Below are 27,166 nucleotides of genomic sequence, written 5' to 3'. Positions count from 1 at the left end.
TTACCAAAAGAAGAGTTAAGGTCGGTGGATTGGTGGCAAAATTAATTGAACACGTCATGAACTAATCAGCAAGGATCGCATTTCATTCCGACGGTCCAACTAATTTTCTACTATTTGGATAACATTAAATTCGTTCTGGATAATGTTCTTGGAGAATTAATTTGTTTCATGGGATGTAGCATGGTTTTTCTTGTAATACGTGACTTCAAATTTTTCTTTACAGATATAAAGTATTTTTCTTTGTCAATGTCGACCACTCAAAAATTTTGTTTATCTAGAAACAACATAACGATGCACTGTTAGTAACGTGGAATGCTTATCCATATGTTTTCGTTTAAAAGGTACTATTGTTGTTAATGTTCACATCTATGAGTCAGTGGTATTAGGATAGGTTCAAGATTTTAAGGATACATTATTCATGTGTATGAGATACTCTTCTTCAATGTTACTTTATACGTAGCCATCTAATGTCATATATAGACTTGCTGTTAATTTAGTTTTTCATATCATATTTAGTCATCCATTCAGTCAATTATTGCTTATGGTTTTTTTTTTTTTTAACTTGGATTGTTTGCCCATAGGGTTTTTACTTTTTCATGAACTGCTTGTCCATATTTACCATTGATTTTTTAGTTAAGAGTCAAATACTCAAATGTAAAGAAAAAAGAGTACAGCTTTCAAGTAAAGAAAAAATAAAGAAAAGGTAAAGGCGGAAAAAAGAAATTATTTAAAACAAAGGGGTTAAAGGTAAATTGTAAAAAAGATGGACTCGTTCTTTTCCCCAGATTCGCGGCATTTGTGTGAGTTCTCTGAAGTGAGATTTGGTTATGATTAACCCAAACGCACGGAGAAATTCCCAAAATAACATAATTGTGAAAGTTCCAGAAAAAAATCTGTGTAAATGAAATACTATAGTAGTTGCTAGAGATATAATAGTATTATACTATTATATTATTGTTTATCAAAGGGTAAATGGACGAATATGACTTTTTTGGGGAGTATTTTTAAATATAAACGTCGCTGTGAAGCTTGAAGCGTGATAAAGACAATACCTTTTTATAAAAAAGAAAATACATTATATTTTGGTACGAATAAAATAAAGGATGGAAACTAAATTTGTAAAACTAAAAGATGGTCCCGTGAGGTTTTCTCAAAGTAAAACAAAAAATATAGTACAATTTTTAACATCAATATATCTGATTTGATGTTTTAAAAATAACGTATTGGTTTAAGATTTGAATAGAGTTTTAAAGATTTAAAATGTTATGTAGAATCTATTGTTATTAGATCAAGATTTTGTTAAACTCTATTAAAGTTTAGTGTTATTAGTTTGTGATTTGTAAAAAGTCATTTATAATCTTAACAAATCTAGGTTATTGGATACAGACTTTTATAAAGTTATTAAAAGTTTTGTGTTATTCAATTAAAATAAAAGAATCTAGTATTGTTAATAAGTTCAATTATTATGTTATTGGTTCATGATTTTAGACACTTTCTTTACAAAATAAAATCATGGAAAGTATCATAAAAATACAGGGATTGTTTGGAGGACTTTACAAGATATTAGAAAATTAATCAACAAAACTTTCTAGCAATCTTTAACAATCTTTCACTTATTCATTTTTAATGATTTTGTTGAACTCTTCAAAAATCTTCATATATCTCAAACCAATACCAAATACAATACCAAATATATCAAATAAAAACAAACAAAATAATCAACGCAAAAATGAATGAAATTATGTTTGTGGGCATATTTTCATTCAAACTCTCCTCGTCTGACGTGAAGAATCATTTATAGGAATATTGGAATTATTGGCGGTTTAACGATATTTTTAAAAATGAAAATCAGCAAAAATACAAATATCTCATCACCTATTTGTGTCAAAAAGAACATACATTAGTGTCTTTATTCTTAAATAAAATAATAAAACCAGACTTTGTGGAAAAGACAAAAAACCTGAATAAATAATAAATCAAAGAAAATCATTCACCTGGTACCAGATGGTGTCATATCTCATATGTAGTTATGTACCACCAGATACACATAATTTAATTTCTGACAAATATGTTAAAATGTTTGGTTTAGGGGTGTTTTAATATGATCATTTGAAAATTACTCAAAAAGAAACTTGGACGAAGAAAATACGAAATCAATGTTATAAGAAAATTCATTGACAAAAAATAAAATGTTATAAGAAAATTAGACGGGAAGAAACATTTGACGAAAATATTCAGAAAGAAATGATTCTAATAAATCTAAAGGTGTCAAGGTCAACTAAAGGTGTGGTCACTGTGGCGCCCATTGTGTTTTGGTTTGGTTGAATCCGAATGAGAGAGAGGGGTTTACTTCAAACTTCAAAGACTTGTGTGGGTTCCATCGTCTGCTTGACTTCACGCGCTCAACCTGGTTTGACATTTCCTCCATTTAACGTTCGTTTCAATCGAATTTGGTTAGTTCGATTTTAAAGTACGATGGTTTGGTTTGCTTTGGTTAGTTCGGTTTGAAAGTGTACTATCAAGTTTATGAAATGGTTTGTTTCATAATTGACAAGAATGTAAACCAATAGTTCCTGAGAATGTATAGACCAAATTATTAGTTAACCGAACGTTTTGGTCTAATTCAATTACCATCAGCATCGCTTATGGTCTTTAACTCTGGTTTAATTGGGCGTAATTATGTGGTCCACCATAAATTATGATAGCAATGAGATGAGAACCCAATATTATATAGCTGCGACTATTGACTTCTTACAATTCCAAAGATAAACAAACATCTTGGTATGAATGGAAAAAAATATACTTATATAACGTCTTGATAAAATTCCTACCTAATTAATGATCATGTCTTTAGTTTGGAACGGTGACATATAAAATATTCAAGAACGCAAACCCAGAGACTTGTTCAAAGATTACTTTGGAGTGACTATGTAATGAGAATCTTTATAAAAATATAATCACTAAAAGTTAAGCAAACTCGTCATGTTCATGTTGTGACATTTTGTCTCTGTTATGAATTTTATATATAGTGGCATTGGCATACCAATGAAATTTCAGACATACTTTGTTTTCCTCGTAAGAGTCCAAAATGTCCTAATTCTTTTGAATTTAAAATAGTTTTATAGATATCTACCGATGTTTAAATATGCAGAGTCGACGCTTGACTTTGATCATTTAAATTGATATTGCAGCTAAGCTCTCTTTCGTACTCGCACCAAATCATGGGCCAATCTGATGGATAAGTATATGGACTTATTATGTAGGCATAATTATATATTGAGAATAGAATCTAGACTCATCAGTTGACTCAAGTTTTCAAATATGCGTACACGATTAATATAAGTGTTGGTTTGGTAACCTAGATAGTTATTGTTCTATATATGTGAAACAAACACATGATGAATGCAAACGATTTCAACAGCAAAAGATGGAGCAAAACAAAGTCGAATCACTTCTTTCTTTTTAACTATGTATGCATCCTTTAATTTAGAATGATTCTATAGATTTCTGAATCCAAAACTTAGCTTTTGTGGAGTACATTACATGTATAATTTTAAGCTTGTACTTTCTTTCTTCTCTTTGGTAGTCGAGAGAGATTCATGGAAACTCTAAAAAAAATATTGAATTTTCTTGTCATAAAACATTCAAAATGTCTAACACATGTTTGGAAGTTCAGAGAATACTCAAAACCCTTGTCGACATCAACTGAAAGTTACTTGACTTTATAATTGCTTGTTCGTTGACGGACGAATCATGTTCATGCCGTGCCGAACGGCTGAAACTAATGGGCGCTACCTAAGCAATTTTACAGCAAGACTTTGCTGGTCTCTACCCCCTCCGTTGACTTTCTTTTACATCTCATTCTACGAATTATTTAGGACAACAAATATCTAAAAGTAATATAATTAGCTTAAAAATCGTTACCTGATTAGTTGTTGTCATCAAACTAATAGTACTAAGCTTCAAATACAAATTGATAATTGAATAATCAGTCCACTAAACAACGTTCTGACGACTGTTAGTAAAGATTACTCTGGTATTATTATTTTTTTTTTTTAATTAAATCAACTTTGGTATTTGGTTGTTTGGGCTCCCGCATGATTGATTCATATTTAGTGATCGTAAGAAGTGATCTTGCATGAATTTTTTTTATTATTAGGTTATTTCGCGGAAACTGCTAGAAAAAGGTAAATACCCAAAAAAAGAAAAAGGCTTAGGCCCAACCTCTACAAGAGGCTAAACACCCTCCATGAAAATGAAATGAAATGAAATGAATGTGCTGATATTAAGCAAGAAGATCTAGAGTGATTCTAATAATTTTTTCTTTCTAAGCTAAGATAGAAGATGAGTCATATATATGCAAAGTTTGAATATTACTTGTGAAATTGAATAACTGAAGACCCAATTTTTTGATCCCATCATTCTCACATACCTCTCATGTCTCTTAATAGAACTGAGTTGTGTTATATGAGAGAGACCATTCATATCTTAATGCTTTTTGTTCCGTTCCATACGTAACCCATATGCTTTTCCATTTCTATATACCCCCTTTTGATAATGCTAATCCCCAAAATTTAGTTCCACTGGTCCCTAAAAAAAAATCCCTATTTTGAATCTAAGAAAAGGTTGCCAGACAACTAACTTGTCCAAAAATTAACAGACAAAAGGGGTTGAGAGTTAAAGAATGTTTGATTTCTTCTGTAAACTCCGTATGTATGTAGTTGAGTTTACTTCTACTTTAATTTGATTGACAATAACAACTTCCATAGCAGTGATTACATCTAGGATTCTTTCAGAAAAATTTACAAATCCTAAACGCCCAAAACACTGCAGTTTCTAAGTAGAATTTGTATTATCAGTCTACTATATAACCAAATTATTCGATTTTCGGATTGTGAACAGTACCATGAAAAATCATAGATGGCAATAACTAATTTTGCCCGTCGCTCTTTCTTGTTCCCAAGTTCTGAAGTAACAAAAATTCATAGTTAACTTAAAAACTTAAAACTAATGACGTGAAAACATATGTCCAAGTTTGTGTGTAAATAGGATATAACTAGCGTTTGCAAAATAAAGTCTTTGCACCTTCTCTTTTCAACATGTGGAGGGTGTGTAACGAATGTATTTCCTATTTAATAGAGCGTTTGTGTGTAAATAGGAAATAACTAGCGTTTTATTAGTATGAAAACTATGAACGATAGGAGTAATAATTAGCGTTTTCACTTTTCAAATATTAAGTGACGTGGCAAGCTCAAATAAGTAAAAATGACATTTGTCCACAAAAATCATATTTTTGTTCCACCAAAATTGACAACTGAACATTGAGTATCTGACGTGGCTAGCTTATTTGAAACTCACAAAAAAAAAAAAAAAACGTCATTGCTCTCTCTTATTCTTCTTGCGTGTCCAACTTGACCGTTGGGTTTTCAATCGATCCTTGGGCTAAAAGCAACATCGCTCTCTCTTATTCAATATGAAACAAAAATAAACCGAATTTAATTGTACTCCCATTTTTTCCCAACAGTTAGAGAACCAAGAAGAATATGTGTGTAAACCCAACTTTAATAGCCACGATAAACTTTATAAATATAAAATACATTATAACATATTGAATCATGATTGTGGTTTCTATTCTAATTCATAAATGACAAGAAATAGTAGTACTAATCAGTAATCATTCATATATATATAACTATATAAGCAGGAGCACACTTCTAACCAAAATAACCAAATGTAAGCAAACCAAACCATCGTAATGTACAGTAGAACCTCTATAAATTAATACTCTTTAAATTAATACTCGCTATAAATTAATAAATTCTTCCGGTCCCGAGTTGGGCCGGTGTAAAAAATGATAAATTTCGATAAATTAATAAGATAATATTTTTTTTGAAAATCCTATGTAAAAATATGGTCCCATCAATATTATAAATTAATAATCAGATAATATATATATATATATATATATCTAAGAAAATCTAGTGAAATATAATTCTATTGTTGTTTATATATTCTTGAATTTGTATTTTAATTAGAGCTTATCTCTAATCTTTTTCATTGTTTTCTTTTCAAATCGCATCCAAAAATTATGGAGAGTCCTAAATGCGATAATTGTTTTTTTACATATAATTGGTTCTAAAATTACCGCAATATCTTCTTTGACTTCATCATTATCATGAATGATACTAGTAGCAATTTCTTCTAAACTATAAACTTCTAACATTTACCATTTTTAACTAAATTCTAAACTCAGCAACTACGATAGCCACGATTATAAATTAAGAAATTCTTTAAAGATATGAATGATAACAAAAGTATCTTATTATAATATAAAATTTTCAAAAATATGAAAATTAAAAATCTCTTCATAAATTAATATTTTATTATTAATTTATCGATAAATTAAAACCTCTATAAATTAATAAAATTTCATGGTCCCGGCCTTATTAATTTATAGAGGTTTTACTGTAAATCGAACTAACCAAATTCCACTGAACATTAAACCGGAATGTCAACCATATTAGCGCGTGAAGTCAAACAGCAATTCAATGAACATGCATAACTAACTATATAAAGAAAAATACTTAGGTTCACTCCTAGGGTGAACCTTCTTGTTCACTTCTTCCTTATCAACCAATCAGAATCTTCTATGCATTATCTTGTTTTAAAAAAATAAATCAAAATTAAATTAAAAAGCAATATATTAAGGAAACAAATTCTGTATGTTTTTTTTAAGGAAAGTTAAATATTGGCTTGGTTTAGATTTTACAATTAGAATGAAATGATGTATCGGTTTGGGTTTACAAATAAGGTGATTAGGGTTTAGATTTTACAATTCAAACAAAATTATTTGTCGGTATGGGTTTACAAATGAAGTGGTCAGGGTTTAGATTTTACAATTAAAATGAAATTATATGTCGGTTTGGGTTTACAAATGAAGTGGTTAGGGTTTAGCTTTTACAATTAAAAAAAATATATTGGTTTGGGTTTACAAATAAGATGGTTAGGGTTTAAATTTTACAATTAGAACGAAATTATATGTCGGTTTGGGTTTACAAATGAGATGGTTAGGGTTTAGATTATACAATTAGAATGAAATTATATGTCGGTTTGGGTTTACAAAATGGCTAGGGTTTAGATTTTATAATTAGAATAAAATTATATATCGGTTTGGGTTTATAAGTAAGCGGTTTAAGTTTTTAATTTTATAATAATGTATACAGATTTTGTTTCCTTATTTTATAAGGAGGTGAATAAATAAGTTTTTAAATATATTATGACATGTCAGATTCTCATTGGCTAAAATAAGGAGAAGTGAACAAAAGGGTTCACGTTAGGAGTGAACCCAAGAATTGTCCCTTTTTTCAGTTGTCCACCCAACGCACATGCTCCCAATTCTTTACTCCAACACCACCTTGTAGGTTAAAATCTAAAAGGTTTTTATAAGAAGGACAATTGAAAAAAGCATTGGCTTACATGTTTATTTGGCTAAGGGCCGCTTTATATAACTTGAGAGAAACGGTAAGATTCAACACTCTTTCTTTTCTTTTATACGTCAAAATTCAAACCCATTTTTCTCTATATTTTTTCATTTTATTGTATGTTCCCTTTAATAAACTTTGGAATTAGAAAGTTCATGCTTGTGAATATTGACTAGATATCATATATCCTAGTTCATACTTTGGAATTAGAAAGTCTTACTAGGAAAATAAAATCTTTCATCTGCTAAATCTAATGACTAACAATATCTGATAAAATTTCATTGCTAATCTTCTCTAAGCTACTAAATCAAGAGGGTCACCGAAATCACCACAACACTTGCATCCTCAAAACCAAATTCCAATTTGCATTAGGAGAAAAATCCACCGTTGATTAGGAGAAATATTTATAGTCAAGGAGGTTTATTATGGAATCTTCTAATCTACGGTTACTTAAGTGAAAGGAAAAAGAAATTGCTCTTTTTCTATCATTTACTAATTAATGATCCTAATTTGCATACACATAAACGAATGATTGATTATTCCCATTACCAAAAATGAAAAATATATTTGAATACACATATTAACGAATGAATACATATCTTTGCCACTCTCTTAAATAAATGAATACTGTTTTTTTATTATTTTCTTTGATTTGAGTTTTTATTTGAGTTTTGTTTTTTTTTTTTTAATAAATCCGTAATACGTATTTTTGAATCTTATATACCAAACTATCCCTTGCCAAATCCTAGGCTTGGATTTGGTAAAGACAAACTCAGGGGCACGTATAAGCCAGTTTGGTTGTATAATTCTTCCGAATTTGGCCTCGACAACGTTACCACTTGTGAAGTTTTCGATTTTAGCACCAATGCTTGGAGGTACGTTCACCCTGCTTCTCCTTACCGGGTAAATGATCACCATGATCCCGTGTATTTAGATGGGTCACTCCACTGGCTCACCACGTGTAAAGAAGAACCCAAGTTACTATCTTTCGATCTTCACACCGAAACGTTTCAAGTTATCTCCAAAGCTCCCTCTTCCACTGAACGTGAAGGCATCATGTGCGTCCTCGATAATCGCTTGTGCGTATGCGAGAGCAATGGGCTAACCCAAGTGATATGGTCGTTCGATGATTCTTCTTCTGGCGGCAACAAGACATGGAAGAAGTTGTGTTCGCTTGATCTCACAGCAACTCTTTCTTGGTTTATTATGGAACTCCACTTCCCCTTCGCACCAATTGCAATTTGCACAAGAATAAGCTATTGCTTCAAGGGTGTCGTTGCTTGGTACAAACGGTCATTTATGATCTCAATACTAAATCTTATGATTTACTCTTCGGACCTGAAAGTGAAACCCTTGGATATACTATTTATTATTACCAAAGCTTGTTCTCTGCTCTGTCGAATTAATTAAATTTGTCTTTCTTCTTTTCTTTCTTTCGAACCAATGAACCCTTTGTAATTTAACATTCTCTGCATTTCTTCTATTCACCGGTGATTTTCGTCTTCTCAAGGTTTTTGTTTAGGTTGAATTCGCTTTCTTAGATTTTTGGCAAATTATATATTTATATATGCTTGATAATAAGATGTTCTATAGGACCATCCTCTCCTAGTCTCCTATAGGACAAACATAACATTCTGCCCAATGTAGTGTCCATGATCTCTCGACATCTTTAACTCAAAGATTCGGGAATGAACTATTTGAAATCACAAGATCTACCACTTATAATGTTTATCACGTTATTACATTTTTTTTAAGTAATTGTAAATCAAAATACCTGTTTTGTCATTTTATTGTTTTCTTCATTATTCCACTATTGCAAATTCCCCATTTATCTAACATATTTGTCATCACTTAATAGTAGCGTTGCTTAGAACATTACTATATTAAACCAAGTTTATCGGTAGTCTTTAAGTAGGGGAGTTCTTAAATTTTTTAACTGACAACCCACTTTTTTTGATCCCATCACTCTCACATACCTCTCATGTTTCTTAATATCTTAATGCTTTTTTGTTCCGTTCCATACGTAACCCATATGCTTTTCCATTTCTATATACCCCCTTTTGATAATGCTAATCCCAAAAATTAGTTTCATTGTTCCCTAAACAAATCCATATTTTGAGTCTAAGAAAAGGACAACTAACTTGTCCAAAAAATAACAGATAAAAGGGGTTGAGAATTAAAGAGTGTTTGATTTCTTCTGTAAACTACGTATGTAATTGAGTTTACTTCTACTTTAATTTGATTGACAATAACAACTTCCATAGTAGTGATTACATCAAGGATTATTTCAGGAACATTAATTTACAAATCCTAAACGCCCAAAACACTGCAGTTTCTAATAAGAATCTGTATTATCACTTAGAAACATCGAGAGGTGGACAATATGCAAAAATGCAATTGGAAATTTATTCAATAAGACACACACCCAACATACTATTATTCATTAAGAGTCTTAACACACACACACACACACACCAAACAAACTTCGTTGTTTTGGACACAACAGCCAACAGACTTGGTTAATTAAAACCGTCCAAGGTCAAAGTAACGGACAAGTAGCCTTTTACGAGCTGTGAGCGTATTGGGGATATGGACACGCTTGATCTTTCTGTAAGCAGGCCAATTCTTGGCAAAAGGGTCGGTGGAGGTGAAGCCTGGATCTATTTTGTTGAAGAAGGCTTCAGCAGCAGCTTGGTCTCTAGTCTCACGAAGTAGTTCCACAGCATTTGCAAGCACGGACGGAGAAAACTCCATCTTATTATTCGCCATCCACTCGTAGACCTACAAACAAACGGAGAAACAATCAGTATATATTAACCCCCAAAAAAATAGAAACGAAAATCTAGAAATCAATTCAATTCTCTCCCTTATAATTCAATGTTGAGATCTCGATTAGACAAACCTCTAGAGCTGATTCATTGTTCCCTTCGTCGGTAAGATGCTTGGCCCACTTCGCGAGATACGGATTAGTGAATCCATCACCACGCTTCTCTTTCTGCATCTTGATTTGATGTAAGTACATATGGGTCATAAGACGCAACATCTCCGCCTTCCCTGTAGGACGGGAACATCCATCACCGGTCGAAAACATAACCCTTCTCGTCAACGGCGGTGGTGTAGCAATCATCATCTGTCTCTTCCAGAAATGAAGAGAACATACTGCCGTACGGCGCAAGTTCATCATGATGCTAACCCTAAACCTCACAATGACAACCCTCCCTAGTCCCCCTACTTAATGCAGCCCGGCCCGCCGTCACAAGTAAAAAAATAAAGTTAGTTTCGTTGTTCCCTATATACCCCTTTTGATAATGCTAATCCCATATTTTAGTTTCATGTTCCGCAAGACAAAATATTAAATCATCATCTTTTAGTAGTAAAAGCTGTACTTTTAAGTTAAATTTTGAAGATTACATGGACTTGGGAATTAATTAAGATGACTAAAATAAACACATTCTGTAACATATACACTCACAATTAAAATAAATAAATAAATAAACAATTTTCTTTTTAGGAATGCCAAATACCACCAAGTATGTTGTGGAATCTGTTCCTAGATAGCTTCTTCACAAGTTTCTTAGCATCATCTGTATCTTCTCTTTCAGCTAGTTTCTCTATAAGTTTCAAGTACCCAGAAGCTGAAATCTTTCTTCTCGCGCGGTTGCAGGTCGTTAACGACATCAATATCAAAATCAACAACTTGGTGTTACCCAAATCACTTCTCTCATCATACCTCCTCTCTTCTTAATCAAGCAACTGAAGAATGTAGCTGATCATGTTACAGTCTTCCCGCAAGAACTTCTTCCTGTTCTTTGGTATTGAGAACTTACGACAGAGTGCCTCGCGTGCCATTTCCCGGACATGTAAAGACTTAGCATCGAGGAACCTAACTACACGAGCCTCTTAACCTCCGTCGGCAAACTACAAAGCCTTGATGTAACCTTCAACGCGGATTCTTGAACACAAATCTCCCCATTTCTCAGCAAGTAGAGCAAATGATCTAAGAAACGGCTACCACTCAACAATGCATTCAAGTAACTCACTGATCCAAAACACAAGTTATGAATAGCCCTCAATGCCATTTCTTTAGATTTCGAAGATGAAAACGAATTGGGATCTGATACAAGCACAAGCTCTTGGATACCTCCTTCTCTAACCAAGATCTCACGGCTCTGTTCATCACTAGAACACATCCTTGACAAAAGATCAATAGAATTTACCTGAACAACCTCATCTTTGGATCCTATAAGCTTAACAAAAGTAGAAACCATGTCTTCTTCAATCATATACCTCTTGATTTCTTCAACGCCAACTAGATTCCTCAACACTCCACACGAGCTAGCAATCAACTCGCCACCAAACTCACCGCAAGAACAAATCTTTAACAGAGCAGCCACTCCTCCATAAGCAGAAACAGACCAAACATTCTCTGAATTGTCGGTTAAGTTCATCAAACACCTCGCAGACGCTACTCTACCAACAACGTTACCGTTTTCAAGAACCCTAACCAGAGGACCAACCACACAAGATCGAATCAAAACAGGCTTATACAAACCAAATCCAGATATCAAAAACACAGCTTTAGAAGCTTCCTCTTGTAACCTCATCTCAGAATCCAAAAACTCAAATCAAAACACTAACAATCTCGCTTACCTCAACAACGATCTTCACATACCTATCATCTTCTCCCATAGATTCATTCAACCTAATCAAAGCTTGCTTCTTCATCTCCAAATCCCCAATCTTCATCCTTGTTAACAAATCCCTAATGTAAAACCTCATATCGTCTCTACAAGCTTTACCACTAGGCTTCGAAACAACGATCGCGAACCCACGGCTGAGAATCTCAGCAGAGTAAACTAAAGAAAGACTCTTTACATGTCGTTCGAGTTTCCTAGACATGAAATCCAAATCGCTCTGCATCAAGAGCTTCCCAGTGAACGATACGTCCAAGCATCGCGACGCGAGATCGTGACACTCTTGGAGAGAACCTAGAATGGCGTTGTTAACCAAGGTGGAGAGAGATGGGTTGAAGTCGGAATTGAGATTCTCGATGGAAGTGATTCCAGAGTAGAGGTCTTCGAGTTTGGTTCGTATCAGTTGCCATTTCACGGTGAAGGAGTTTTTGGAATACAAATTTGTACACTTCTTTTTGTCACCCAGGTCGGATTTTTTTTTGCTTTTAAACCGATTCAATAAATCAGATATTTCTTTTCCTTATCACATGGGTCGGATCGGTTTTTTTAAAATTAAAACCGATTGCAAAATCAGATCTCTTCCAAAATATATATGATTTTCTTTTTTTTTTTGCAAATCTCATCCTCTTTATCACACAAATATTCTATCGGACTTGCTAAATTATTTACATCCCTAAATTATAGCAACAAATTAAAGATACAATCATATTAGACAAGATTTAATTAAGATATAAAACTCGAAAATGTAATATGTCCCCATTAACTACCTTTTATGAGATAAATCTTAATAACAAATTATTTGATAATAAATGCTAACATTTCTCACAATAAAATCGAATTAAACTCTAAATTTTCTGTGACTAATTTACATACTGTGGAGAAAATTAACATAATTTAAGTTAAATACAATGGCATATTCCTTATCTTCACGTATTATTCTTTCCTATTAATTCGTAATTGTATGATTAGCAAAGATATTTTCCTTGCTCACTAATTTCTTTTGCGATTTGAATCACAACTACTATTGAACTTGTATTTTCCTAGTTGAACTTGTATTTTAAAAGCTTTTAGATTATTTTTAAAATCACTTCTTATTCAATTTGGAATTTAGGCCTAGGCTGCTAACAGTTAACCATGAAAGGTTTGAACCGATAATACCAACTGCTGGTTCTGTCTGATCTAGAGTTGTTGTTTAATTCGACGAAGTGACTTATTTTATACATACATTTAATCATGAAAAGTATACAATGGGATTTAATATTTTTCCTGGCTGTTTATGGGTTAGATTATTCTTATTTTGCTGTGGTTGGTAATTTGGATCCCTCACGGATCACTCATTTGATCCGTCAAAGTCTTCTAAATCTGGGAATTGTAACAGAAGATGTGTTGCCTGTGGGTGTCACCGTTCCTCCTGATACTGCTGATATTAGGCTTATCAGGAATATTGGGTTTTGGAGAAATGATCATCTCACAAAGGCACGAAGGGGGTCTTAAGTAAAATTCGAATTGAAATTTATCACTTTCTTTTCATATGTATATGACTTTTTCTATTTTTAATTTGTTTTTCAACATTGATTTTCTTTTAATACATATGATTAATAATGATTTACAACATATTATCTCAACCAATTTTGTACAAAATATTTACAAATTTTACGTACGTATGTTAAATATTTACAAATTTTACGTACGTATATAATTTCTCACTTGATAGTTTGTAAATATTGGGTTCTCATTTCATTGCTATAATTTATGGTGGACCCAAAAGACCAAACTATAAGTCTATAACCGGATTCAAATAACCATAAACGATAATAAATGAATTAGACCAAAAAAAAGCTTCAGTCGGCTAGTTAGTAATTTGGTCTGATTTTCATTAACATACATAATTAATCGATTCGAAACAATATTATTTTCCAAAACATATGATAACATGACGCTAGTCGCCATTAACTTAGTCAACATGGACCATTGTTCCAACATGTCATTGTTTATATAAAAAAAGATTACTTTTTATTTTTTGTCACGGACAACGTTAAGCATCCAAACTATGTTAGCCTTAACAACAATGTAATATCGAAAACGAAGTTAGGTGTCAAAATAGAATTCGATTAGATTTATTAATACATAAAGTGATTGAGATCAATCGACCTTTGAGTAGTTGAGAAGGGAAATAGCCATTATATATATTTATACACATATAATTAATGTCAAATATATATATATACAAAACCAAAGTTCACTACAGCAAATTCCTTTGTTTTCACGGAAAAGATAAGTACCGATCTCATGATTCACGATAACATTGTAAATTTGTAACACATAGCTGTGCTGATCTGTTACAATGAATGAATAAACAACTACAAAAAAAAATCAAAAGCATCAGTAATGAATGAACAATAATGAATGAACAATAATAATTTGCTGAAGCAAACCGAAGAGTTGCTTTACAAGTTGTACTTTACAAGTCATCTTTTAGTCCAATCCTCATACGATGCAATTTTAATAATTTAGACTTGATTGTAACGTTTCATCAAATTTTAATCGATTTTTATCCGTCTAGGTTATGATAACCTGGTAATGAGTATAAATATATTGTTGGACTTGATGTCAGAGATAAAGAACTGTTGGACGTGCATAGTTCGTAAGCATCGCATGTGCGGGCGAATGCACCTGAAGTGGAGAAGAGACAACATGAGGGGTCAAAATTAAGCAAACAAAACTAAAAATTTAGGAATTAAAACAACACTTTGGTAGCATCGGGCATAGTTTTCTTACTTAAACACACACCATCGGCATTCTTCAGTTCTTTTTTTCTTCATGTTTCTCTACTATTCCTTATTCCACTTTCGCTAGTAGCTACAATATTTAAAGTTTCTTTAAGAAAACCCCATAATTCTTAAGATTAGAGAAATCTCAACGTTATCAGATATATAATAACTTGCCTTGGTCACCATGGTTGGGAGCACACTCCTTACGAAGAAACCGAGCATTCCCAGGCAACCAATCCAACAGCTGCTTAAAAAACAAAGGCAAACAAAACTGCTTGTGAGCGACGACAAAAACGTGTTACTACAGGTTTGGCTAGGATGCTTGACTACCTTCCGCTTGTGTGACCAACTAGTAACATGAGTGGTAAAACTTCCAAACCCTTGGCCACGAAGATCGTCGCATACCGAGCAAATCCAGAAGGCAGATTCACTGGTTTCACTGCACTTATCCTCCTCCTCAAGTGCCTCTGAAGCTGTGGAAAAAAAAAGTAGCTAGTTAGTTGACCAACAGACTGTAGCCAAGTAAAATAACACTGTCAGAGAGACAAACACACACCTGCCAAGAAAAATCTTTCAAGAGAATCACATGGAACCGGCTGAAGAATGTTGTATCCCCTCGATTCTAGCGAGAATGCATCATCAGAAGTGAAGGATTTTGCGTCGGATATGACCATTAGATTAGCTGGAGGTGGATTCTCAACAGTAAACTCACAAATTAGACGATCAACAGTGGCAAAAAACCCTGTTTCAGAAACTAAAGACATATGAGACTCTCTATTCAACAAGGAAAACATCCATTACTGAGAAAGGTGCAAAGATGAGAAGATCCTAACCAGAGGCGATGTTATTAAGAGAGATTCCACTGGAATAGACTCCTTCCAGAATGTCATTAGGGACGTCTGTTAGTACGCCAATGGCAGTGATGGTGAGAGGACCAGAGTAGCCTTTATTCTCCAAAAACTGTTTAATACACGGACCTACGCGACGAGGAACACAGCCTGGTGGAACCGGACACATATTGATGTCCCAAAAGACCGATGTTACAGCCCCCAGGTCTTTCTCAGGAGGCTCACTTAGTGGTGCACTCAAGCACTGGAGTTGCTTACTTATGGGCAACAGCTCCGACAACTGCTTGAAAACCAAACGCACATCCAGTCAGAAGAAGAAGTGATAAAGGGAAACTAATTGTAATCAAAAATAGCTACACAATGACAAAGTGAACAATTCCGCACAGTTTGGCTAGGATGCCTGATTACCTTCTGTTGATGGCGTCTACTGTTGAGATGCATGGCAAAACTTCCAAATCTGTGGAAGGGAAGACTATGGTAGTTGCATAATGAGCAAATCAAGAAGGCAGATTCACCCGTTTCACTGCACTGATCCTCCTCAACTTGCCCTGAGTCTGGAAAAAAAGATAAAAGTAGGTCAGTTGAACAGCAGGTTTGCTGGTTATTTCAACAACAATGCGAGAGATGACAAACACGCACCTGCCACACAAAAGCGCTGAAGAGAATCGATGGGAAACGGCTTTAGAAGGTTGCATCTCAATGTTTGAGACTTAGACTCCCAAGCAAAGATTTTGGCATTGGATATGACCATTATGTTACATAGAGGACCAGGCCTATTGGAACGCTCAAAAACGAGCTTCACAGTGTCTGAGGGACCTGTTTCAGAAACAAAAGACTTGAGCCTCTCTCTATTCATCAAGGAAAACAACCATTACTGTAGAAAGGCCCAAGGATGAGAAGATATTAACCGTAGGGGACGTTATGAAGAGTGATTCCACCGGAATAGACTTTTTCCAGAGTGTCATTAGGGACGTCTGCTAGAACGCCAATGGCTTCGATGGTGACATGACGAGAGTAGCCTTCTTTCCTCAAGAACCGTTTGATGCACAGACCGACCAGACTAGCATCAAAGCCAGGGGGAACGGGACACGAATTGATGTCCCAAAAGACCACTGTCTCACCCACAACCTTTGCAACCTCCCAGTCTATCACATGAGGAGGTGGAGGTGCATAGTTCGTCAGCATCGCATTGGCCGGCGAATGCACCTGCAGTGGAGAAAAAGAAAACATGTGGGGCTCAAGATTAAGCAAACAAAACTAAAAAAAAAGTTAGAAATGAAAACAAGACTTTGGTAGCATCCTCACCACGGCAGCGTCGTCGTCCGGATCAGGAGGCATCCATCTTGTAGCCTTGAACAACAAATGAACATGGGGTCAAAAACTGGAAGTGACTACTAGTGCCAATGAGAAAATGTATTGGTACAATGCTTACCATCTCGTGACGAAAATAATGATGATGTTCTTCATCAGACAGATGAGCGATGAGATTTTCAAAGATTTGTCCAGGAGGATCACAGGCGCATATTAAGCAATCCCACAAGGCAGATCCACCTGTTTCCTCCTCTGAATCTGTGGGCCAGTTGATCAGCAACAGATACATTTGTTGGTTATTTCTCATCCAAACAAGACAAGAAAGTGAGAGAGGAAAAACACACACCTTCCATAATTATGCTTTCAAAAGACTCAAAAGGAAACGGCTGGAGAGGGTTGTGACCATACAACTTTAGTAAGTCAGATAAACGACCGCATTCTTTCCGAGGAGATAAAACCATAAAATTAGTTGGAGGTGGATCTATGTCGTCGGTATCAATTAGGTCCAAGATGTTTAAGTGATCTGTTTCAGAAAAACTAAAAGACTTGAGACATGATCATCAATTAATAGTAGAAGAAAGGGAATAACGAGGAGTGAAGATATTTACGGGGGGTGACGACGTTAAGATTGATTCCACTGGAAAAGACTTCTCTCATGAAGTCAACAGGTACGCTCGATAGGTCACCATACGCAGTGACGGTGACATCACCATGGTAGCCATGATTCTCTAATAGCCGTTTAATACTCGGACGGACCAGACGAGGATTACGGCCAACGGGTAGCGGATTGTTAACGTTAAACAGAGATTAGAAACAAAAGATCAAAATAGATTCAATAGAAACAAGTAACCGATAAATTTGACACAACGTTCATAGAAAACGCAGTCTCAACATCTCATCTGTAAGAGTCTCCAATGGAGATCCAACAAAATGATGAGGAACAAGTCACCAAACCCAGAAAATAGAAACAACAATCAGATTTTGCATAATCATAAGTGATGAGCTAACAATGCTCTTATAGAGAGTTAACAAACGGTGGTGTTCCCATTCCGTGACGTTGACAATCTTATTCCGTTACGACTCCAGCTGCCTTTTCTCACGTGCTTTACTTCTTCTTCTTATCTTGACCACACGTGCAGACTCCCATTATACTATATCACGGACACCTTTTGATGTCCCAAAGGACCGATGTGGCAGCCACAGACTCCTCCTGCGTAGCCTCCTTTATCTTCATCATTCAATAAGACGTACTCTTCTAAAAAAACTAACGATGAAAAGCGAAATATTCAGAGAGAGAGAGAGAGATTGGAACACGGCCGTAATTGTTTCCGATGAATTTTGAAAAGAAACAGAGGAGCGAGAAACTTACTTGAGAGATAAGCAAGCTTGGTTGGATTTCGAAATCGACTAAGGCGGCTAGGGTTTCGAAATATTTGATTAAAGAAAAATATAACAATCGTCCAGTGGAAAGACTTGAGACCAGCCCTTTGACCGCCTTAATATATGAAGACGTGGTCAAGCTTCCCAGATTAACGAAGATATCAATTTGATTGCTCTGTTGATGCTGCCTTTTGATTCTTCTCCCATTGTCACCATTCTCTCTCAGTTGTTTCCCACGTGTTGAGAGAGAGCGTAAAACGACGTCGTTTTGGATTTAATTGAGAAATTAAAATAGAACTAAATGACTACCCCTAGCCTTGAACCGATGACCCCTTGTGTATATATAAAGCAAGCTAAATACCAATTGAGCTACATAAACTAGAGATAAGAAATATTAGTTTCACCTGAGAGAGCGGCGGTCAGATTCACCGGAGAAGCATCGTCGGAGGAGGTGAATGCGAATACCAAACCCTAGCTAGGTGTTAAATGAATACCAATAGTCACATATTATGTTGCCATTTAACGGTGAAGGGTTTGATTGAGTGGGAGAGTGAGATCAAAGAAGATATCAATTCGATTGCTTTGTTGATGCTGCCTCTTGATTCTTCTCCCATTTGTCTCACTGTTCTTTCTCAGTGGTTTTGAAGTGAACCCATCAAAAGAATCTATCTTTTGGAAACGAATAATGGAAGAAGAAGCAGACGATGTTTCAACTAAAATTGTTTAATTGATTATTTTTTGATGGAGGAGTAAAGGAGAGAGAGAATTTATGGAGTGGAGTGGCCTTCTTGGAGCAATGACAAGTCGACTTAGATGGAGGTAAGGGTAGCATGGTTACTTATTACATGTACTTCTGCGATTAGAAGTTTGGAACTAAAGAAAAGACCATTAAACAAAATTGATTGAAAATGATGACAGAGAGGTGTATTGAACTTGTATTTTAAAATATTTTAGAGTATTTTTAAAATCACTTGTTATTCAACTTAGAATTTACGTAAAAATCATTTTAAATAATATACAATCCTCAAATAGCTGAAGTAATTCATCCATGTTATCGGGTCCACCATTTACTAGAGCTGTTTTGTAAATGGCATAGTGATATATTATTGTTTTCGATCTGCAGCAGCAAGACAAATACATGCAGAATAGGCTTGTACGGCTTGTTTGCGTCTTCTTACAAAGCTTAATTCGTAACAACATCATCAACGGTATTTATTCTCTATTTTTTGACTGATTGCTATCAAATTTTGGGATTTTGCTTTGCTAATAACACAAAGATCAACAGATAGAAACATTCACAGAGGAATTTGTAGTCTATCATTATGCTTTACACAACTGGGTAACATATATGTCTTTTTTTTGTTTTTGGTGTGTGTGGTAAGTGTTACAGTGAAGGATCTATTCATTGAGTTTTCTCGGATTCAAGAAGCAGATGGTCTTTTCCGGCCCCTAGGCCTAGGTTGCTAACAGTTAACCATGAAAGGTTTGAACCGATAATACCAAGTGCTGGTTCTGATCCAGAGTTGTTGTTTCATTCGACGAAGTGACTTATTTTATATGTTCAATGTATATGTTTGTTACATACAGTACTTGCATGTATTACTATATTTTCCAATTTAAAGAAATGGTGAAGTTTGAGTATAAAAAATTGTTGAGAAAAACAATTTGTTCAATGCATTGTTATTGTCATTGTTAAGTATTGAAAGTTGAAACACTGTTTTTGTAGCTCGTTCTAGTGTTACAAAGGTAGCTGTAAGAAAGATTTTGAACCTGGGTGGTTCGTATGCGACGAGGACTCGGTCGTCCCTTTCTTCTCAAATTTTTTTTTTTTTTTTCTAATTTGTGTGGTAAAATATTCTAAAATCACTCCAAGTTTAGTAATAAAACCTCACACAATAACATTTCATTTTCTTTTTAAAAATATAAAAACTCTAAAAATAATCTAATCTCCTTAAAAACTCACTCAAATCATTCAATCTAAAATATTAAAATCACACCAAATCTTTTAAAATGTGAAGTTCAATACCCCCTATGCATGTGAAGATGTAATATTGTGTGTTTTGTAATATATAAAACTAGATCAGACCCGCGTATTAACGCGGATATAAGAAAAATATGTGAAGTTTTAAGTTTTATTCAAAATATTAATTTTTTTTCATTTGATTTTTTTTTAAACCGGATTTAGAGTTCACACCCTCCATCCTGCAATACAATTTTTTTTCATATAAGTACATGATAATAAAATTAGATTTTAATTCTATGCACTCAATCCCAATGAGTAACATTTATAATTTTCATATCAATAAAATGTACATTGTATCAAATTTATACCTTACTTTATATTTTATAAAAACTAAAAATTAATAAAACATAATTCTCTTAAAAAAACTGAAAATTAACTTTATCACATATTTAAAAAAGTAATAATATCTTAAATATATTTGTTTCATATTTTGTAATCTCATAAGAAATAGTTTTACTACTTGTCCAACATTATCATAAACTAATCAAAAATTCAAAGACGTTATTATGAGAAAATTATTTGTTTATGTAAATGTGAGTATCTACAATCATTTTTCTTTTATGATTAATAATTGACAGTATAATTATTTTAATTATGGTATTATAGTAAGCAATTGTATAATTTTTTAATTCTTTTTCTTAAAGAATTAGTAATTTAAAATTATAATTAGTCTTATTTTTTATATACATATATGAACTATCTTTTTATATTTATCAAATTGTTTAAATTTTAATTTCTTATAATTTACAAATATTTTAAAACAAAGTTTTTGTATAACACATGACAAAATATTTAATTGTTAAATTGACACGTGTCGCGATCATATGAGTTACTAACTTGAAAACCAATGTTTATATAATAACATAATATTGAATACGCTGTCAAATCATTCACCGATTGAAAAATTTAAAAACATTACATTAATTTCTTATTTTGATTATCTTATTTTTCTTACATCATGTTAATCACTAATTTTAACACATTAACTTTTATGTTAATCACTTTTATGTATAAATTTCTTTTATTATATGACTACAATAAATAATAATTGCAAATATTTTCCTTATTAATTGCACATGTTTTCCTATTGAAATTAGTAATTTAATATATAACTTTCCTATTAAAATTAGTGATAGAATAGATTATTTTTGGTTTTATATACTTTCAAAAAATTAATTGTAATCCTTTTATTTTTAAATTTTTTTAATTTTCCTATAATTATTAAATAAATTTATTTTAATACATGTCAAAATATTATCGATATACTTAAGGTTTATATAATAAGATGTATGTTTTATATTTATTTATGAATTTTACCATTATTTGTAACTTTTATAAATATTAAGTCAAACTAATTAATTTTTGTGGATTTATTGTTCTAGCAAACCACCATCAGAATTTGCTCTAATCCGGCCCCTTAGTACCTTTCCAAACCCACTAAAAACATATAATTATCTCTTCTCCCTTCGAACGATGCTGAATTAAAAAAAAAACACACACACCGGAATCTCGCCGGTGGAATCAACAACAACATGACTCTCGACGCTGATGGAATCAACGCGATGAATCGAGCCTTGAGGAGAGACAACAATGTAGATAACTTCTCTTTTGTTTTTTTTTTGTTCTCTTATTTCATCTCTTTATTGGTTTTATAGTTTTGTTCTTTGGTTGCAGCGTTATCATCACCCTGTGGTTGGTAGTTTGGATCGCTCACGGATCACTCTTATGATCCATCAATGTCTTTTATATCTAGGAATTGTAACGGAATATATGTTGCATGTGGGTGTCCCCGTTCCTCATGATATTGCTGATCTTAGGTTTATCAGAAATATTGGGTTTTGTAGAAATGAGCACATCTTTTTCTATGACTTTTTCTATTTTAAGTTTGTTTTCCAATATCAATTTTCTTTTAATCCATACGATTAATAATGATTTACAACATATTATCTCAATCAATTTTTGTACCAAATATTAACAAATTTTACGTACGTATGTTAAATATTTACAAAATTTACGTACGTATAATTTCTCACTTGATAGTTTGTAAATATTGGGTTCTCATCTCATTGCTATAACTTATGGTGGACCCAAAAGACCAAACTATAAGTCTATCACCGGATTTAAATAACCATAAACGATAATAAATGAATTAGACCCAAAAAAAAAACTTCAGTCGACTAGTTAGTAATTTGGTCTGATTTTCATTAACATACATAATTAATCGATTTGAAACAATATTATTTCTAGATAGTAAAAAATCGGTTTATCTAAAGCCAAAAACAAACGTATTCTAAAAAATGAACTACACAACTCCAAAACCGTTTTCATATCGATATTCAATATGAAACAAAAATAAACCGAATTTAATTATACTCCCATTTTTTTCCCGAAAGTTAGAGAACCAAGAAGAATATGTGTGTAACCCCAACTTTAATAGCCAAGATAAACTTTATAAATATAAAATACATTATAACATATTGAATCATGATTGTGGTTTCTATTCTAATTCATAAATGACAAGAAATAGTAATACTAATCATTCGTATATATAAGCAGGAGCACACTTCTAACCGAACTAACCAAATAATGTAAGCAAACCAAACCATCGTACTTAGAACTGAACTAACCAAATTCCACTGAACGTTAAACCGGAATGTCAACCATACTAGCGCGTGAAGTCAAACAAACTATATAAATTTTTTTTTCTTACAATTTAATCTATTGTTTTTTTCTTTGGAGAACGGTGACATACAAAACTTGATCCGGAATTGACTTTTTGTTTTTTTTATATCCGTCTCAACTATTTTTTCTCTTATATATGTACTTTTTACAGTATTATTTTAGACTTGTAGTGCTCTTTTATCGTCGACTTTAATATCAATTTACAGATGAGCTGGTGATTCTTATTCGTTTTAAGAGAAGATATACAACAGATGTCAATGTCTTGTTAATTCTCTTTGCAAAACCAAAAAACTAATATCTCTATATACATAGAAGGGCCAAGCTTAGCATTTCAAAGGCCTTATCATCCCACTTTCTATCTAACAACAATTTACAAAGAACTACTATAAATCCCTAGAAGCAGACTCCAAAAAGAGACTGGTTCTTCAACAAAAGCTCTTGAAGAAACCGGATTGTGTGATAGCGTCTCATGTCCAATCTTCTTATAAGATTGCAGCAACAATGAGTGATGTATGGGTGAAAGACTTTGATCTTCAAACCCAAGTTGTTGCCATATATTTTCATTTGAAAAGAGCCATTGAGATTTTAGAAACTTTCTTGTGGCAGAGTATCCTCGAGAAGCCGTACTTTTTCTGCAATGGAGCTTTGATTTTATCTCCCTCGATCATTGATTCAAGTCCACTCCTCCGGGAAAACAGAGTTTTCCTTGGTGTAGTATATTCAAAATGCCATTTCTTAGCTATCAATGTCTGTGAGTGGAAAACAAATGGTTTTGAATTCATTTCTTATATCATAAAGATTTCAATCAATCTACACTAATAAAGATACCATTTATACTTACAGCTTCTCGTATAGTCTTGGACACATTAAACAATTGCTTCAAGTCTTCATGCTCCACTCCACATATAATCCTTACCTGCAAAATAAACCAATTGATAAGATTTTTAACTAACTTCAATCTCACCTATTGAAGTCCAAACAAGATATCTCTTAATGGTATATTCAACTACAAAAGTATGTCCATTGATCAACAAACGAGAGAGAAAAAAAAAAACAACTAGTAATTGACTTTAAATAATATTTCCATGAAAACGTTCCAATATTGACTTTGTTTTGTACATATACCAAGGGAATATAAAACGATTAACTAGGTTTCTAACTAATTTCAATCTCACCTATTCAAGTCCAAACAAGACCTCTCTTGAAGATTCAACTACAAAAGTATGTCTTTCACAGGAAGATGTAATAAAAACTACTTAAATCTAAATCGAGTAATAAGGAGAACGAACCAAAATATCTTGAGGTAGAGCTTCAAGTTTTCCACTACTTTTCACCAATCCTTCTTCGTGGTTTTTAGTAGAATCCCGAACCTTGCTGCCTGAAATCAGTAACCTCTTCCTCGCTAATCCTCTCTTATTGTACTTAACAAAGTCTAACCCTAGCCCTACTCCTCCCTCAGTACCAAATACGTTTCCATTTGAGTTTGATGATGATTTCACCTTCACGTCACCTACTTTCTTCTTCCCCAATGCCATATCTACCAATACGAAAACCCCACGATTCCTGCATCGTCAGAAATAAAATGAAACAAAAACGCTATTTTTGAATGTGTGAAACCAAGATTCAGTGAGCGCCAGAAATAGTGGTGGGAGCAGAAAGAGAAAACAGTGGGATGTTTGGGAAGAAACAAAACATACGAAGAGAATATAGGAACAAGAAACACACCTTTGATAAATAAACACTAACAGTGTGAGAGATTTTTACGAGAAAAAAATCCCAAGTGATCTGATTTGTAGTTATCCAGTTATCCTCAAATATCTGAAATATAAAACAAGTGAACAACTTAGGGGCTGTTATTGAATAATGGATTTTAAAAGAATTTGATGTATTTTGGAATCCAGTGTTATTCAATTAGATATTTAAAAAAGTACATTAAAATCTGCTGTTATTGGATTATGGATTTATTTGATGGATTTTAGAATTCTTTAAAAACACTGTTATTCAATGTCCATTGGATTTGGTGTTATTTTAGATTTCAATGTATTTCACTTCAAAAAGATGAACAAACACAATCCCACATATTTTTCAAGTATTTCAATTTCTTTATCTTTCTCTTTTTTTTCAAAATTGATTCAAGAGATTAATCTAAGAATTAAGAAATAAAATATAGTTATGGCCAAAAGACCACTGTGATCTATCATTTTAGGGTTTGACACAGTTTGCAGATCCTCAGATCTGATTCTGCCTATCAAATTAACTGTTTACACAATTTCACTGGTTTTTCTTATATCTCTAGTTTCATTTTGATTGAAGATGTTTGTTCCTCTTGTTTTTGTTTCATTTGATTGAAGAACAGGGGAGAAATCACATAGAAAGAAAACCCTAAAAGATTGATTTTCCATCTCAGATCCAAAAAATCAAAACTCTTAACAGCTGAATCAAACAACAAAAGTCTCCAGCAGAGATCCACCACCATAAATCAAGAAGAAACCCCAATCAGATCTCCAACTCAGATCGACAAAACCAGAAAATATTGCCGGGACATATTTTTGTTTTATTTGATATAATTATGAGTAATTTATTTTATTTTTGTCTAACTTCAAAAATAATAAAATCTAATGACTTTCAAATCCATTAGTAATATCATTCAAATCCACTAATAATGACAACAATATCATATTAAATGAATTAGAAAAGTTTTGAATTTTAAAATCCACTAATAATTGAAATCTATTAAAATCCTTGTTCGATAACACCCCCTTATATAGTTGAGAGGTTTTTTCTTTTTCTTAATTAATTAAGCTAATTTAATTATATTTTTCTTTCTTGAATTTGAAATAAAATTACGTCCTCCTTTTAAAATTTAATTAGGTGGTTAAAAATTAAAAATAAGAACACGAAGACACACAACAAATGACTAGCCGTTTAATATGACAACGTGGAGAGTGCCAAGTGATTACGTGGTGGGAGACGAATGCTTTTAGTTTTTTAGTTGGTTGCTTCCAACCTCGGATTCCATGAATTTAGTAAAGAGCAAAACAGCTCTGACACTGTTTTACGTACTTCCCCCGAACCCACGTGTGTGTGTTCTATTTTCTTTTTCATTATCTTTGTTTGCGTAATAATAATAGTACTATCATTACTATTATTTTATTCAATAACCGACCTTAGATGATTAGTATTTGGAACATGTTAATTCATTACTAATGATTAATAGAGGCTTTCTAGAAAAGATGTTGAAAGTTTGGTGAACACCAGCACGTGCTGCTGCCTCACAAATTTGAGAGAAATAATTACAGTGCTATTTTGAACTTCTTTTTTATACACTTTGTTCATCATATTTAACACTTGAAGAACCTTCAAGTGTTTGTGATTGAGTAAATAACATATTGTACTAGTTGTAAGTTGTAACCGATCCGATCGAGAGAGGATATTGATATTAATTAGTTTTAGTTGATCTAGTTGAGTTATTTCCGGCTAAGGAAGTTTGTCTCTGTTTACTCGAGGCTATGTGACTGCGGATTAGTCTTTGCCATTTGGAAAATAAGTATATTGGCTTCGCAATAAAGCTAAGATATACGAAAGCATATAATAAAGAAGTACTTGTATGATGACTGACCAAAAACGCCCGCCAACAAAGCATCTATCACCTTTAAGTTAACAAGAACAGAAAAAGAAAAAAAAAAAGACAAAGCATCATTCATTCAGTTGCCAAGACAAAAGCATCATATAGTGATTGAGAATATTTCTTTTCCCTTCACCTTTTTTTTTGTTCCTTTTAAGAACCCAATGTTTCCATTGAAAGAAATAAAGTTAGATGAAGAGGTAGTACCGTAGTAGTAAGATGAAGAGGTAGTATAATTATATCTTGTTCAGTAAACTAAAGAGTTATAAAGAATGCCCACGGGTAAGATGTGATTATATTAGATCCCATTCTATGTTGCCTAAAGTCTTTGAGAAGTCCACTGTAAAGCGC

At 33.1% G+C, this 27,166-nt stretch overlaps 4 protein-coding genes and 1 long non-coding RNA gene across 7 annotated transcripts; 1 reads left to right on the top strand and 4 right to left on the bottom strand.

Annotated features, from left to right (window-relative positions):
* Positions 1-9,813: 9,813 nt before the first annotated feature.
* LOC104759171 (uncharacterized) lies at positions 9,814-10,822 on the bottom strand. Its single transcript, XM_010482128.3, has 2 exons — positions 10,384-10,822; positions 9,814-10,262 (listed from the first exon to the last, which is right to left on the bottom strand). Exons 1-2 carry the CDS (start codon positions 10,663-10,665, stop codon positions 10,005-10,007), a joined length of 540 nt encoding a protein of 179 aa, XP_010480430.1. The 5' UTR covers positions 10,666-10,822; the 3' UTR covers positions 9,814-10,004.
* Positions 10,823-11,368: 546 nt separating this feature from the next.
* On the bottom strand, positions 11,369-12,401 carry LOC104759169 (uncharacterized). Its single transcript, XM_010482127.1, has 2 exons — positions 12,132-12,401; positions 11,369-12,022 (listed from the first exon to the last, which is right to left on the bottom strand). The coding sequence occupies exons 1-2, from the start codon at positions 12,399-12,401 to the stop codon at positions 11,369-11,371; spliced, it is 924 nt and encodes a 307-aa protein (XP_010480429.1).
* A 2,145-nt stretch (positions 12,402-14,546) lies between these two features.
* On the bottom strand, positions 14,547-19,336 carry LOC104755380 (uncharacterized). 2 transcript variants are annotated; one of them, XM_087496284.1, is made up of 14 exons: positions 18,475-19,336; positions 17,714-18,369; positions 17,452-17,628; positions 17,227-17,363; positions 17,100-17,144; positions 16,703-17,000; positions 16,434-16,610; positions 16,203-16,348; positions 15,780-16,074; positions 15,503-15,700; positions 15,277-15,419; positions 15,121-15,190; positions 14,954-15,034; positions 14,547-14,848 (listed from the first exon to the last, which is right to left on the bottom strand). In XM_087496284.1, exons 2-13 carry the CDS (start codon positions 17,760-17,762, stop codon positions 14,994-14,996), a joined length of 1,776 nt encoding a protein of 591 aa, XP_087352410.1. In that variant the 5' UTR covers positions 17,763-18,369; positions 18,475-19,336; the 3' UTR covers positions 14,547-14,848; positions 14,954-14,993. The 2 variants fall into 2 exon arrangements, with proteins under 2 accessions (XP_087352410.1, XP_087352411.1); XM_087496285.1 differs by having other exon boundaries at positions 15,503-15,688; positions 18,475-18,798.
* A 2,512-nt stretch (positions 19,337-21,848) lies between these two features.
* On the top strand, positions 21,849-22,530 carry LOC147923326 (uncharacterized). The gene is made up of 2 exons (XR_015586049.1): positions 21,849-22,100; positions 22,183-22,530. It is a non-coding gene; the product is annotated as an uncharacterized LOC147923326 (long non-coding RNA).
* Positions 22,531-23,389: 859 nt separating this feature from the next.
* LOC104755368 (F-box protein At1g61340-like) lies at positions 23,390-25,823 on the bottom strand. Of its 2 annotated transcripts, XM_010477733.3 has the most exons (4): positions 24,916-25,823; positions 24,480-24,753; positions 24,032-24,106; positions 23,390-23,939 (listed from the first exon to the last, which is right to left on the bottom strand). In XM_010477733.3, exons 2-4 carry the CDS (start codon positions 24,723-24,725, stop codon positions 23,751-23,753), a joined length of 510 nt encoding a protein of 169 aa, XP_010476035.1. In that variant the 5' UTR covers positions 24,726-24,753; positions 24,916-25,823; the 3' UTR covers positions 23,390-23,750. The 2 variants fall into 2 exon arrangements, with proteins under 2 accessions (XP_010476035.1, XP_087350480.1); XM_087494354.1 differs by lacking the exon at positions 24,916-25,823 and having other exon boundaries at positions 24,480-24,894.
* Between the last annotated feature and the right edge of the window lie 1,343 nt (positions 25,824-27,166).

This window comes from Camelina sativa, chromosome 17 (genome assembly GCF_030686135.1).
Source record: "Camelina sativa cultivar CO46 ecotype springtype chromosome 17, ASM3068613v1".
NCBI lineage: Eukaryota > Viridiplantae > Streptophyta > Magnoliopsida > Brassicales > Brassicaceae > Camelina > Camelina sativa.
The sequence above is the reverse complement of the archived record's forward strand: the minus strand, read 5'-3'. Positions and strand labels throughout refer to the sequence as shown.